At 46.8% G+C, this 15,243-nt stretch overlaps 2 protein-coding genes across 32 annotated transcripts in view; one reads left to right on the top strand and one right to left on the bottom strand.

The window, feature by feature from the left end:
- ABCD4 (ATP binding cassette subfamily D member 4) overlaps positions 1-15,243 on the bottom strand; it is a 31,655-nt gene that overhangs the window by 4,994 nt on the left and 11,418 nt on the right. For 12 of the 31 annotated variants that reach the window (XM_067028095.1, XM_059055836.2, XM_067028094.1 and 9 more), the window contains 7 exons: positions 15,050-15,141; positions 14,563-14,599; positions 14,128-14,177; positions 13,630-13,682; positions 13,232-13,308; positions 12,469-12,584; positions 11,435-12,306 (listed from right to left, as the gene is read on the bottom strand). In XM_067028095.1, the coding sequence (XP_066884196.1) occupies positions 12,238-12,306; positions 12,469-12,584; positions 13,232-13,308; positions 13,630-13,682; positions 14,128-14,177; positions 14,563-14,599; positions 15,050-15,141 (494 nt within the window). In that variant the 3' untranslated portion in view covers positions 11,435-12,237. Of the gene's footprint in view, positions 1-4,480; positions 4,635-5,493; positions 9,801-11,434; positions 12,307-12,468; positions 12,585-13,231; positions 13,309-13,629; positions 13,683-14,127; positions 14,178-14,562; positions 14,600-15,049; positions 15,142-15,243 lie in introns of those variants that run through there. The other 19 variants (XR_010839482.1, XR_010839479.1, XR_010839483.1 and 16 more) reach the window with 5 other exon arrangements.
- The window catches only part of LIN52 (lin-52 DREAM MuvB core complex component), a 208,304-nt gene that overhangs the window by 183,819 nt on the left and 9,242 nt on the right, over positions 1-15,243 (top strand). The window lies entirely within an intron of this gene.

Below are 15,243 nucleotides of genomic sequence, written 5' to 3'. Positions count from 1 at the left end.
AATAAATAAAATAAATTTATATTTTAAAAAGTCTAAACTAACTTTAATACCAGATATTGATTTAATACTTAATATTTCCCAGATCATGTGAACCTGAAATTCATTTTGGTCAGTTTCGTTTATACTTGAAATATTTAATTTGTAAGCACTTACTTGTAAGTCAAATAGGGCTCTTTTATAATTTAATTTTCATAATACTATCTGGAGGTAGAGACATATCATACGTATAATGCACACACAGATATATAAACAGAAATAACTAGAGATTTCATAGCTTCACTTTAAAACTTAGTTATGAATCAGGTATTACAATATAAACTTACTAGTTTATAAATAACAGTTGGAATCCATTAAATTTATTTGCTCAGATGACTAAGGCTCTACTATTTGTGGAAAAGACTTTTAAGTTTTGTATCTGTCTTTGATAAATCCTTAAGGAGGCTATGAGGAGCTGTTACAGGGGTTTGAGCTTAAAAAGTCCTTTTTCCGTCCTTTTTTCCCCCTTTGGTTTTGGGTTCTACCTGGTAGAGCCAATTAGGCTCAGTCATCGTGGGCTGTATTTACATTTCTGATTTGTAGAGATTTGCAAGACAAAAACAGTTGCTTTTAGGGCTTCCCTGGTGGCGTAGTGGTTGAGAGTCCGCATGCAGATGCAGGGGACACGGGTTTGTGCCCTGGTCCAGGAGGATCCCACATGCCGCGGAGCGGCTGGGCCCGTGAGCCACGGCCGCTGAGCCTGCGCGTCCGGAGCCTGTGATCCGCAACGGGAGAGGCCGCAACAGTGAGAGGCCCGCGTACCACACACACACACACACACACACACACACACACAAAGTTGCTTTTAATTCCCCAAAGAACTGGTCTGCCACCTAAATGATATTAAAAGATTGATTTGCCCAACTACATTTTCTTTAATTTGCTTTTTTAATATCAGTGATAAGATTCCCAACTAAACTGACAATCAAGAGATCTATGTTCTAGAACTTTAGGATTAAACTTACCATGTCTTCAAAAGTTTGCACAAAGCATTCCACAAAGGCCCTCTTTCTGAGGGTACAAGTTAAACCCAGAGCAAATAAATCTCTATTATTGTTTTTATTAGTCCCTGAATATCAGCTCCCAGTTTTTATTTCACATTGTGTGGGCTCAAGTAACCCTATTGGTTTCCTTTATCATGCTTAATATTGCCTGAGGGGCAGATTTATTATATGCCGTCTCAGGCAGACGAAGCATTCCCCACAGAGACATAATTAGGCAAAAGAGATGTAACCACCTTACTGTATAAAGCCCACTTAAATATATCAATTTTTAGAAACTTTCATCTCAACTCTATCATCTTTAATACCTTTAACTAGTTTACATCAGGACCCCATCAACCTGTCTTGGTTTTACAAGGAGTCCAGAAACCTGTCTTTTTATCCTCCACCCATTTTATCTATTTTTGTATAATGGCTTTGGGGTCCCCAGGGAGGGGTTGAGCCAAGGGACTCAGGACTTTTGTCAATCTTTTTATTTATTTATTTATTTATTTTTGGCTGAATTGGGTCTTCGTTGCGGTGCATGGGCTTCTCATTGCGATGGCTTCTCTTGTTGCAGAGCACGGGCTCTAGGTGCCCGGGCTTCAGTAGTTGTGGCTCGCGGGCCCTGGAGCGCAGGCAGTAGTCGGGGCGCACGAGCTTAGATGCTCTGCGGCATGTGGGATCTTCCCAGACCAGGGCTCGAACCCGTGTCCCCTGCACTGGCAGGCGGATTCTTAACCACTGTGCCACCAGGGAAGCCCTTGTCAATCTTTTAACTTGATTAATTGGCCTAAATATTGTCCCAAGCAATTGCTGGTCAAGTATCTCAGTGTAATTTTCTTCCAGCTTTATATATATGATATATATGCATATATATATACACACACACACACACACACACACACACACACACACATATATAGTGTTGTATCAAACCTTTGTTTTAATCCCATTAACATCCATTTTATTTATCCCATTTCCTTTTTTTTTTTTTTTGGCCACGCTGAGAGGCACGTGGGAACTTAGTTCCCCAACCAGGGATCAAACCCGCACCCACTGCAGTGGAAGTGTGGAGTCTTAACCATTGGACCGCCAGGCAAGTCCCCTATTTATCTCATTTTTTAATAACCATCTAAAGATTTCTGTCCTGTTGGGATGAGTACCTTTAAAATTTCCATCCTGTTGGGACTTCCCTGGTGGCACGGTGGTTAAGAATCTGCCTGCCAATGCAGGGGACATGGGTTCAGTCCCTGGTCTAGGAAGATCCCACATGCCGTGGAACAACTAAGTCTGCATGCTACTACTACTGAAGCCCACACAGCTAGAGCCCGTGCTCCACAAGAGAAGCCACCGCAATGAGAAGCCTGTGCACCGCAACGAAGAGTAGCCCCCGCTTGACACAACTAGAGAAAGCCCATGTGCAGCAACAAAGACCCAATGCAGCCAAAAATAAATAAATTAAAATAAAATAAAATAAGATAAAATTTCCATCCTATTGGGAAAAAGTCTCTTGACTTTCCCCTCAGCTTTTCTTTTTTTTCCTGTTGATCAACCTAATTAACATTAATTAACCTAATATTTTTATTAGCTTCTGTAAGACCCACTGAGGGGAAGCTAAGACACAAATAAGGTTTCCCAAACTGGTTTTTGTTTGTTTGTTTTAAATTAAGAGAGTTTTTAGGTTAGCTGTTTTATATATATATATATATTTAATCCACCTTCTAATTTGTTTTTTTCACAGGTACAAATAAAACAGCTGTTTATAATGAGTACTCTCTAAAAATTTACCAGTTTGGAAGTTTTTCCAGTTTAAAGGATCCATTGTCTGCCCGTTGATGAGTAGTATCTTAGTAGGTACTCAAACCAATAAGATGCAAGAGGTGTCCCCACAAGAGAGTGCAAAGGATGCAGCCTTCAGCAAGATCTAGGAAGTTTACTCCCCCAAATCATCTAAGAAAGTAGAGGCCTTTGTTGTACAGGACACAATGAAGGTTAAGATGACAACAGCCCCTGAGAGTTGGTACAGTCAGACAAAAGACTGCTCAAAATCCCAGGCTATTTGACTGGCTGCCAAGTGTACACCTTATGTGTACCTTCCAGATGGGAGAGACAAAGCTCTCGAAATACAGGGGGGGAAATGCCTAAGAAGATCAGGTAGAATATTTACATCTCAGAAACACAGGGAGAGAAATGCAAGTTTCCCCCTAGAAGGGCTTTTGTTCCTTTAAGGTCAGAGCTCTGAAACGATGTTTTATCAAGCCTTTTCTAGCTGTGTACACAAACAAACAAACAAACAAGAAAGATCAAAAGAACCCCAGTTTGGCCATTTTTAAGGTGAGATTTCCATTAATTCCAATTAATAAGCAAGAAATTTATTCTGTGCATACATAATAAAGACTTCCCAGTGTCTTTCAACTGAGGATAACCAGGTACCTTTTCTTGAAACTAAGTTTCAAGGAAAACCTACTTCCCCAGTGAGGAGTTTAACACCACTGAATAAAAATTAGGATCAACAGTCAAAAATGGGAGATCTAAGACCCAGGAGAGACTCACCCAAATTTGTCTGGACTCTCTGAGGAGGCAGGCTGGCTCAAGAGCTCTCTGCTGGTGCCAAAGCTCTGGTTTGTCATAGAGTTCAGGCAAAGAACAGAAGTTGAAACCAAGCAGGAACCTGTGGGGTCCTCCTGGGTACAAAAGCCTATCTGTGTCCCCTGTTTCTTGTTTTTAGGAAAAAAGGCTTCAGCCTCCTAGACATTTCCTGAGTACAAAAGGCAGTTCAAACAGTTTCTAATTAGGGGAAGTAAGGGAATGTAGAAACAAAGGAGGAGCAATCAAGAAACAATAGTGCAGAGGACTTCCCTGGTGGTCCAGTGGCTAAGACTCCATGCTCCCAATGCAGCGGGCCTGGGTTCAATCCCTGGTCAGGGAACTAGATCCCACATGCTACAACTAAGACCCCCCATGCCCCAACTAAAAATAAAATAAAATAAAAATCCCACATGCCACAAGGAAGTTCCCGCATGCGGCAACTAAGGTCCAGTGCAGCTAAATAAATAAATAATTAAAATAAATTAATTAATTTTAAGAAAAAGAAACAATAGTGTAGCAATTAAAGCAGGATCCTGGGTCCTCCTCAAGGGATATATATAACAGTATCTTTGAGTTCTTCTACAGGAACTAAGGCCCCCACCCAGGTGGAGGATGGTAACTTCAGGCTGAGCACAAGATTCCTGGAACATTGCCCTGTTACCTCACCACAAACCAATCAGAAGAAAGTCACACACACCCTGCAGCACTCACCCCAAATTTTGCCTATAAAAACTTTTCCCTGATAATTTTAGTTATTATTTTAAAATGTATATCTCAGAAATAACTAAATTTCCAAAAAAAAAAAAAATCCCCAAAACCACAACTTTTCCCTGAAAGCCATCAAGTAGTTTGGGGTTTTGAGCATGAGCTACCTGTTCTCCTTGCTTGACCCTGCAATAAACCTTTCTCTGCTCCAAACTCTGTGATGTTTTCATGTGTTTGGTCTCATTGTGTGTTGGACACATTAACTTGCATTTGGCAACAAAGTCCACTCTGGATCCCTTTGCTGGTCACCCAAACTGGCAACTGAAAAGAAAAAGTACAACTTAATAGTTGAGAGAAATGTTTTATTTGGGAACTTTACTGAGGACTATAGACCAGGAGACAGCATCTCAGATGGCTGTGGAACTCTTCAAAAGAAGTAAGGGAGGGCTTCCCTGGTGGCACACTGGTTAAGAATCCGCCTGTCAATGCAGGGGACACGGGTTCGAGCCCTGGTCCAGGAAGATCCCACATGCCGTGGAGTAACTAAGCCCCTGCACCACAACTACTGAGCCTGCGCTCTAGAGCCCACAAGCCACAACTACTGAGTGCACGTGCCACAACTGCTGAAGCCTGTGCGCCTAGAGCCCATGCTCTGCAACAAGAGAAGCCACCGCAGTGAGAAGCCCACACACTGCAACTAAGAGCAGCCCCCACTCGATGCAACTGGAGAAAACCTGCGCACAGCAACGAGGACCCAACACAGACAAAAATAAATAAATAAAATAAATTTTAAAAAAAGAAGTAAGGGAAAAGCCAGGATATAAAGGTGTTTTGCTTAAAAGAAAAAAGAAAAAAAAATGTAGTCAAACATCAAGATTACTTCTAATCACAAAAAACAGACATCTCAGGTTAATGATTTTAGTGACTTTCTATGTATGGGAAGATGCAAGAGCCTGGGCTTATTTTTTTAAATTAATTTATTTTTTGTGTGTGGTACGCGAGCCTCTCACTGTTGTGGCCTCTCCCGTTGCGGGGCACAGGCTCCTGACACACAGGCTCAGGGGCCCTGGCTCACGGGCCCAGCTGCTCCGCGGCATGTGGGATCTTCCCGGATCGGGGCATGAACCCATGTCCCCTGCATCGGCAGGTGGACTCTCAACCACTGCACTACCAGGGAAGCCCAAGCCTGGGCTTATTGAAATTATTCCTTTGATATGCATCTTAACTATTGAGGGCCAGTATCCTGTTTTGCTCCATCCTGAATTCTCTCAGGGTGCACTGTCGTGGGAAGCTGCAGTGGTGAATAGCTTGATGGCGGGTAATATTTGTTGTTTACTGAAATGGCAGACAACATTCTTTGTCCACATGATCATTCCAATAATGTCCTTTATAAAAGTGGTGGATCCAATCCAGAACCACACATTTATTATTATTATTTTTTGGCTGCATTGGGTCTTAGTTGTGGCACGTGGGATCTTTTCATTGCAGTGCGTGGACTCCAGAGCGCACAGGCTCAGTAGTTGCGGCACGAGGGCTTAGTTGCCCTGTGGCATGTGGGATCTTAGTTCCCCAACCAGGGATCGAACTGTCCCTAGCATTGGAAGGCAGATTCTTAACAACTGGACCACCAGGGAAGTCCCCAGAACCACACATTGGATTTAGTTGCTAAATCTCTGTAGTGTCTTCAATTGGGAACAGCCCCCAGTCTTTCCTGGTCTTCCTTGACTTTGACATTTTTGAAGATTTCAGGATAGTTTCTTCATAGAATGTCCTTAATTTGAGTTTTCTGGTATTTCCTCATGATTAGGTTGTATAACCTGAATCTAATCATAAGGAAATATCAGACATAGACTCACCACAGCCCCATCCCAGCTCTGCTTGTACCCCCGCCCCCTTCACCTGCGAGGGTGGGGTGGGGGTCCCAGAACAGGAGGTGTGGTGGGCAACCTGCTTACGAGTTGGCCTTGAAGCTTAGTTGTGCGTGCTCAGCGGCACATGGGACTAGGGCAGGCTGCTCCCCTGCCCTTCAGGTACCCAGTGTCATTGGGAAGATGTGACCACACGCGGTGTACAGAGAGTAAGGCAGCACCTCAGCACACAAGCTACAAGTTTAGGTGCCATGAACGCCCTAGGAGTGTTACCCCAAAACTGGGTTCACCTCTCGGTAGGTGTCAAATCAAAACACACAACCAAGCCAAAGCACAGGAGAAGGGTTTATTACTTGCAGCAAGTAAGAACACCAGGGAATCCTTCCCAAAGCAGTGTCTACTAAAACAGCAAAACTGGGGAAATTTCAAGCTAAGGGTACATGCATATTCATGAAAAGGCTTGGGTGGTTGACAGAGTCTGAGCTTTAGTTGAAGTCAGGAGGGTCAGAAAAGGTCAACATCATTCCTTAGGTTCCCGTTGATCTGGTGGTTGAGCACTTCAGGCTAATCTTTACTACTGAAACAGAACTGGGAGTCTTTACAACTGATGTGTTATCTTTGCTATTGTTACTTTTCTTGCCTGGTAACAGTCATTTGTTTCTGCATTTAAAAAATTTTTTTAAATTGAAGTATAGTTGATTTACAATGTTGTGTTAATTTCAGGTGTACAGCAAACTGATTCAGTTTCACATCTATCCATCTCTATCTCTAACTATCATCTGTCTGTCTACCTATCTATATCTTCCTTTACAGATTGCTTTCCAATGCAGGGGACGCAGGTTCGATCTGTGGTCTGGGGAACTAAGACTAAGACCCCACATGCCATGGGGCAACTAAGCCCGCATGCCACAACTACTGAGCTCACGCACCTCAATGAGAGAGCCCACGTGCTGTAAACTACACAGCCCATGCACTCTGGAGCCCGAGCACCACAACTGGAGAGAAAAGAAAAAAAATTCACATGCCACAACTAGAGAGAAACCTGCACACTGACACAGCCAAATAAATAAATAAAATATTTTAAAAAAATACATAAAGAAGTCTGCAAAATATCTAAAATAAAGTTTTCCAATCCATGAACATGGGATGTCTTTCAATTTATTTAGGTCTTTAATTTCTTTCAGCAATGTTTTGTATTTTCAGAGTATAAGTCTTGCACCTCCTGGGTGAATTTTATTCTTTCTGATGTTATTGTAAATATTGATAGAATTGTTTTAATTCCTTTTTGCTTTGTCTATTGCCAGTACATAGAACTACAATTGATTTTTGCATGTATTCTGAACCTTTGTTGACTTTGTTATACTTTGTGTTTTTTGCCTTTTTTCTTTAGGCTTTTCTAGCTATATGATCATGTCTTCTGCAAATAGTTTTATTTCTTCCTTTCCAATTTTGATGCCTTTTCTTTTTCTTGACTAACTGCTCTGGCCAGAACCTCCAATACAATGTTGAATAAAATTTGTAAAAGCAGTCATCCTTGTCTTGTTCCTGATCTTAGTGGGAAAGCTTTCAGTCTTTTACCAACTGAGTATGATGTAGGTTTTATGTTTTTTATCATATTTAGAAAATTCCCTTTCCTTCTAGTCTGTTGAGTGCTTGTATCATAAAAGGGGGTTGGATTTTATCAAATACTTTTTCTGCACCAATAGAGGTGATCATGTGGCTTCTCCCCTCCATTCTACTAATGTGGTGTTTTATGTTGATTTTCATATGAACTACCTTTGCATTCCTGGGCTAAATCTCACTTGATCATGATGTATAATGCTTTCAATATACTGCTGGATTCTGTCCACTAGTATTTTGTTGAGAATCTTTACATCTATATTCATAAAGGGTTTTTGTCTTCAGTTTTCTTGTAATGTCTTTGTATGGCTTTGGTGCAGGGCGATGATGACCTAATAGAATGAGTTAGGAAGTGTTCCCTCTGCTTCTATTTTCTGGAATATTTTGAGAAGGATTGATATGAAACATTCTTTAAATGTTTGGTAGAATTCACTAGTGAAGCCACCTGGCCCTCAGATTATTGGGGAGGGAGGGAGGATTACTGGCTGGGAGGTTTTTGATTACTGATTCAATCACTTGTTATAGATCTATTCAGATTTTGTTTCTCCTTGAGTCAGTCTTGGTAGTTTGTGTGCTTCCAGGAATACATGGGAACAAGGCTCTCAGCAGGACCAGCTTGGCCCATCTCTGATGACAGAGGTCAATGGGCTTGAGGAGAGGGAAGGGAGTGCAGCCTTGCAGGCCCAGTATTTTGGACTTTAATGTAGGGCACAGCTAATTTGCATTTTTAAGGTCCCTCAGGCTGCTTTGTGGAAGATGTGGGGGGTTGGGAGAAGCAGCAGGGAGACGAGGGACGGGGCTGCCACAGTTGTCCAAGTGGACTTGGTGGTGGCCTCGGGGGAGGGCAGAGGTGGACTTCAGATATATTTTGGAAGCAGAATCCATGGGATGTAGTGATGGATTGGATATGGGGAAGGAGGTCTGGAGGGTCTCAGCTCTCCAGCCTGAGCTCAGGGTGGACAGTGGAAGTGTCATTCCCTGAGATGGGCAAGATGAATGCAGCAGGTGGAGGTGGGTCAGAGGCTGAGTTCTGTTTTGAACTTGAGATTCCTAAGCAAGTCATTTCAGGTCCTGGAGCTCAGACTCTTCAACTGGGGTAAAAAGGAAAGAAAAGGAAGCATCTTCCTCACAGTGTTCTTAAGAGAATGTGGCAGGAACTGGGCTTCCCTTAAGCATGCAAGCTCTGCACAAATCTCTCTGCCAGTTCAAGATTGAGACTTGCCTTTGTTTCCCCCTTCACTCCCTTGTGGGCTGGCAGTTCTGGGCCTGGGGTCAGGGTCTGATGGCATGTTAGGTAAAAGTCTCTGCCCTGTCTTTGGACTTTCCCAGGGAAACCTTCCCCAGAGGCATCTGACCCTCAGCACCCTTAACTACTTACAGATGGGCAAATCCACTGGCCAGTTGTCCAGCCTCACCCTGCCAGAGGCTTGAGGACAGTGTTCCCCAGCACATGTCCCCTGCCTGATGCCTGTCCACACTTTACCCTACCTCCCAGTAGGACAGTCTCTGCAGCTCCCCAGTCCAGGGCTCCCTTTCAGCTGGCTTGTTCTCCAGGCACCAGTTCTCCTGACAACTCCCTTTGCCTCCAGCGGTTCCTTCCTGGCCCAGGGTTTAGCCCAGGGCTACCCATCATTCTGACACCTAGATAGGATTTCAGAAGGAAATAGCACCAACAAGACAATGTTTCTGGAAAGGCAGTCTTTACAGAAGGCAGCTGGCATTGCTCTTCTCTGGCTTCCTGGGAGACTGTCCTGGATGCAGAACACAGACCACAGCTCCCTGTGGGCTGTGGCAGAACAGAGACTAGTTTGTTATTCTCCACCCCAAAATGACTGGGGTGGTACACAAGTTGATACGGTAGGTACGCGGACACTTGATGGAGATAACAAAAGGTTGCTTTTCCGCCCTGTCCCATGGCTCCAGGACTCCTCAGAAGAGTGATGAGAGGGGTATAAGGATAACATTTCTATGTATCATCCACATGGGTCTGTGTAGATTCCTGGGTGGCAGAATGAGACTTAAAATTGGGAAATTATTTGCCTGGCTTATTTTAAAACATTTAAAATAAACATTTTGGTCCTTGTCATACACTGAGGACACAACCTGACTTCTCCTCATGCAGGTTTGTATCGATTCATCTAAAAATCTCAAGTAGCCACCATCTCTGAGATGAATGATGGATAAGGGTACAGTCTGCCTCTAAGAACAGCCTTCTCTTGGCAGAGTTTCTGCAAGGGAGGACACTGAGTATTTGAGTATTAAGAACAGAAACAGCACTGGGAACATGTTTGAGGCGGAGGAAATAGCAAGTGCAGAGACTGAGTTAGGAACAAACTTGGCCTCTATAATAATCTGCTGGCAGCAGCACTTGTGAAAAAGGCTTAGGATTTGAAGGGGCTTGTGAGGATGAAGCAAGTCAGCGGCGAGGCAATGCTATCACCAAAAAGGCTGAGGGGAGCTTCAGCTATATTGATGAAGGTACAGAAATTAAACCAGAGAGGGAGTCTTTCCACACCCAAACCCCACAATTTAAAACATGCCCAAGGGGTGGGAGTCAGGGGGATCCTGAGGGGGATACGTTTCCCCTTGGCCTAAGGAAGAGCTTTCCTCAGAGGGGTCTGAGGATGGATGGCCCCCAATGCTAGAGGTGTCTGAACAGAGGCCAGAAGAGCACTTGGCAGGATACGGTTGGGAGATTCAAGTATGGAAAGGCTCCTGAAGCAGATGCCCACCTTGACGGTCCTTTTCAGCCCCATGAGAAGGGCTGCCACGGGCCTTCCTGATGCTGACATCCTGTAGGTCCCTAAGGAGGCTTCATCGGAGACTGGACACACCATCAGACCTGGTCAGGTGCCCACCCCAGAGTTCTCTTGGCTTGGCACCTGGACACACTGCTTTAGCACCCGTATGGGGCAGAGCTGAAAATAGGCTTGAGGCCTCCATGCCAGCCACGCCATGGAGGGAGGGGGTTAGACATGTTACCCAGGGCGACATCTCCCCAAGTCTGGAGCTCCACCCCGCATCTGGGATCATTTTCAGTGGTATCAACAGGCATTAGATAACCTCGTCTTTGAGAGAGAGGAAATCACTTCCTTTGCAGTTCCCATTCCATTTCCCCAAATCTATTAAGAAGATTCTCAGTTGGATGCTAGTATGTCTAACTCCTCTGTAACATACCTAACCTCCCTTTGCACACAGAGCAAGCCTCAGGTGTAGAGTCTTTGCAGGTGCAGTACAGAGCTGCCATTCCATAACACTATTTGTATTAATTTTTACAGTTACTTTCTATTTATATCAAGTGTAAACTTTCCTTTAAAAATGCATTTAGGGGGCTTCTCTGGTGGTGCAGTGGTTAAGAATCTGCCTGCCAATGCAGGGGACATGGGCTCGAGCCCTGGTCCGGGAAGATCCCACATGCAACGGAGCACTAAGCCCGTGAGCCACAACTATTGAAGCCCGCATACCTAGAGCCCGTGCTCCGCAACAAGAGAAGCCACTGCAATGAGAAGCCCGTGCACCACAACGAAGAGTAGCCCCCACTCACCACAACTAGAGAAAGCTTGTGCACAGCAACGAAGACCCAACGCAGCCAAAAATAAATTTATATTTTAAAAAATGTATTTAAGAAATGAATTAACTTAAAAATATTACAGGATTTATTTTCATCTGGGTTAAGAAAAGCAGAAGGGCCCTCGAGGTTAGTGGCTGAGGGACAACTGGCAATGGGTAAGTGGGAGATGCCAGTGAAGTGAAGAACCAACGGGCAGAAGGTTCCAGCACAGTGGAGAGTGCTGCTCCCACCCCTCAGGCTCTCAAAGAGAAGCCTGGAGAATCAGTTAAAAAGCTTATCTTAGGGACTTCCTTGGCAGTCCAGTGATTAAGACTCCATGCTTTCACTGCAGGGGGCACGGGTTTGATCCCTGGTCGGGGAACTAAGATCCCACATTCTGCATGGATCCTGCATCCCGCATGGTGCGACCAAAAAAAAAAAAAGAGATCATCTTGTGATGAAGAAGAAAGAAAAAAGGGGAAAGCTGCAAGTTTAAAAACACGTTTATCTCTTCTTTCAAAAAAAATTATAAAATTTAAATAGTTGATTAAAGTTAAAAATCTACTGTTGCAAAATTGATGTATTCTAAAAGATTTCTGGATCTCTTGACTCCAAGTCCAATACACTCTCCATTTTGACCCTTCACTTCTTATAGATCCCACACTTTCAGGTTTTCTTTAGAAAACACGATCTGAGGTTACACGTTAAGTAACCAGCACTTCAAGTGCACGAAGCTCTGGCTGGGGCAGCAGGAGGGCCCTGTGGAGGGCCACACAGGACCTGTGAGCAAACCTGGAGCTCCTTCCTTACCCCGTCAACCCTCCTGCTCTCTCCTGGGGACTCGACCTCCTGGGCTTGGCTCTCCTGCCGGTGGCCAGCCTTGGCTTCATTCCACTTTGATTCTGGTCAGCTCCCACCTTCCTTCTCCACAGAGTTTCAGAACCAAGGAGTGAAACTGCAAGAGACCACCACCACGCGGAGATCAGGCTGCCCTGGCTGTGACAGATCCCCTGCCCTCTCTGCCATCCCACTCTCCATTCTGAGGGGCCTCTGGCCCCGGCCAGGCCCAGCCTTGGCATTCTTTCTCCTCCTCAGGCCATCCTGCGGGCACGGGTACCTTCTCAAGGCTGCGCCGATGGCCCACGCTGACGAATGTCATGCCCAGCTGCTGGCCGATGCGGTAGAGCTCGCTCTCCACCTCCTCGGTCAGGGCACTGGTGGCTTCATCAAGCACTGAGGACAGAACCCAATAGGAAGAGATGAAGTCCTGCCCCAGACCCACCTCTGCCGCTCCTCCAACCCACACCCCCCTTCGCTGGGACCTGGTGGGAGGCTGATAGCTGCTCTGGCTTACGGGGGCCCCGCCTTAGCGAGAGCATGGACCAGAGGGGCAGAGAGCTAGGCTCCACGTAGAAAGCCTCCTGCCAGGTGCAGGACAAAATCCCTCAGCTTCCTACCCTATTCCTAACCCAGCAGCCACTGCCTAGGACCACTCAATCCAGGAATCCTAGTTCCCCCAAGGATGTCAGTCCTTAGAAAATTTCACACCTCTGTCAGGCACAGCAGAGCGATGCCCACTCACTGATGGCAGAGCCTGACGACCATAACATCAGAAGCCCTCTCAAGGCTGGCTCCAGCTGCTGCACTGGCACAAAGGTTAAGAACTGGCAGTTTAACATATACCTGAGGATGCCAAGCACTGCTGCCTCATGGGCAGAGCCCTGCCATCCTCCACTGCAGGGACAGAGATGCCTGGCCAGGCACAGGTGTGCTCTCCTACCCATACCAATGCCTCTCCAGGTGCACACGAACACACGCTGCTATACCTGTGAGCGCAAGTGTTATCTGGCTAGCATGTGTACCTACAGGGCGAACCTCACCTGCGTACTTCGGCTGCAGGTAGAAGAGCCGGGCAAAGGAGAGCCTCTGCATCTCTCCTGGGGACAGAACATCATACCTGAGAAAGGGGAACGAGAGAGGCCCACTGGAGGAAGGAGGCTATAGTTTGGCTTTTGCACAGAATGGTCTGGGCAGGAAGAGGCTCTCAGCGCAGACAGGCTGCCCCAGGACGGATGGATGTCACCCCCCTTTCCACCACAGCCCCGCTGCCTACACAAGGTGAGGCCAAAATTCTGTACCACGGACATGAACCAGGTCCCCAGCAGCCCAGCAAACCCCTAGAATTTGGGGTCAGAAGTCACTTCATCCCTTGCCCAGGCCTCTGGGACCCACTGTCTTTGGGGGAGCTGGCTCTGGAGCACCCCAGCCTCCTTCTTACCAGTTCCAATCGACCTGCTGGTCCAGACCCTCTGTCCTTGCCACCAAGCTGGACTGTAACACACACGGAGGGAACGATGTCCATGAAAGGGCCCATCCCTGCTTCCTGCCATCCTGAGGACCTCCTCAGTCCCACCACACACACCCGAGACAGAGCCAGCCCTGGTCGCGTACCAAGGTGGGGCTAGGGGAGCAGTCTGCCCCAGGCAGAGAGAAGCAGTCGGTCAGCCACACTGTTTAGACTTGCTGGAACGTGGTGACCAGAAAAAGCAGGCTGATGTAGTCTTATTATTGTTTTAAAATTTGCTAGAGAGTGGATGCTGCTTGTTGCCTGTGCCTGGCCAACAGCCCCCACGGCTGATTTATAGACCCATCGCCCTGCCCCAGGCTCAGACTTCCAGTCCTGGGGCAGGGACGGTAGGGCCAGCTCCGCTGGGCCAGCACCTGTGGTCAGTGCCACCAGGTGGGCTTGGACCTCAGGGTCCCTGCCCTCACTCACCAGGCCTGCCAACTCCAGGAACCTCATGATCCTCTCATCATCAGCAGAACCTGCAGAACACAGAAGGCTTCAAGAAGTCAGCTCCTCCGGGTAGCCAGAATAGATAGGGCACATCATGGCCGGGGGCCCCAGAATGTGGGCCAAGGCTCTGAAGCAACAGGTTACAGCACTTAATAAACATGGGAAGGACTCAATGAAGGAAGTAATCCCTTCCTTTCCTCCAGTGGTGTCTCTCCTCCGGAGGGGGAGACAGAACAAGATGAGGTCAGGGTACAGACCCCCAAATAGTAAACAGTCAAAGGAGGAGGTGGAGGGGACCCCACCTGAAACCAGCAGCCTGGCTGGGGCCTCTCCCAAAAGGTACAGGTGAGGCCACAGTCAGACAGAGAAGAGATGGTGGGATGGGAGGTTGTGTCCTGAAGAGGCTCAGCTCACCTGAGTCGGGGTAGATCTCCTTCAAGGGATATATCACCTGATAAAAGAAAAACCACATGGGCCTAGGGCAAGGGCCAAGGAGAGGTAGGGCCGCACACAGCTACCCTCCCTCAGAAACAGCCCCAGGAACCGCCAGAGGCCAGGCTCCTCTCCACCAGAGAGCAAGGAGTGTCCTGGCTGAGGGTCCGGTGGGAGAGGCGGGGCTGGCAGCCAGCAGGGCAGCGCCCCCAGAATCCAAGCTGGTGTTCAACAAGCACATGTGATATTTGGTTTATGGCCTCCACAGGTTAACCTGCCCCCAGAAGTTGCTCTGAGTACATGGCCTAATCCACAGAAGTGAATAAAAAGTCCTTAGAGCCAGGGAGTTCCCGGGCTTGGTTCATTTTATACCCCACCTGCTGTCCCATAGCTCTCCAGGGCTGAGACCTGTCACACCACCAGGGTCTGGGTTGGGGGGAAGGGGTGGGAGGAGTGGGCCCCGGCTAACCTGTTCCCGAAGGGTCCCGTCAGTGAAGAATGGCTTTTGTGGCAGGAACAGCACCCCGTGGGGTCCAAAGTCCGTCAGCATCTGCACCGAGCCTACAGGAAGCACCATTCTAAGATCTCCCAGAAGGTAACTGCGCCTCACTCTGCTTTCCCAGCAAGAGGCTTGATTCTTACCCACATACCCCCCCCGCCCAC

Source organism: Kogia breviceps, chromosome 3, assembly GCF_026419965.1.
Source record: "Kogia breviceps isolate mKogBre1 chromosome 3, mKogBre1 haplotype 1, whole genome shotgun sequence".
In the NCBI taxonomy this organism is placed as follows: Eukaryota; Metazoa; Chordata; class Mammalia; order Artiodactyla; family Physeteridae; genus Kogia; species Kogia breviceps.
This window is presented reverse-complemented; position numbering and strand designations above follow the sequence as displayed.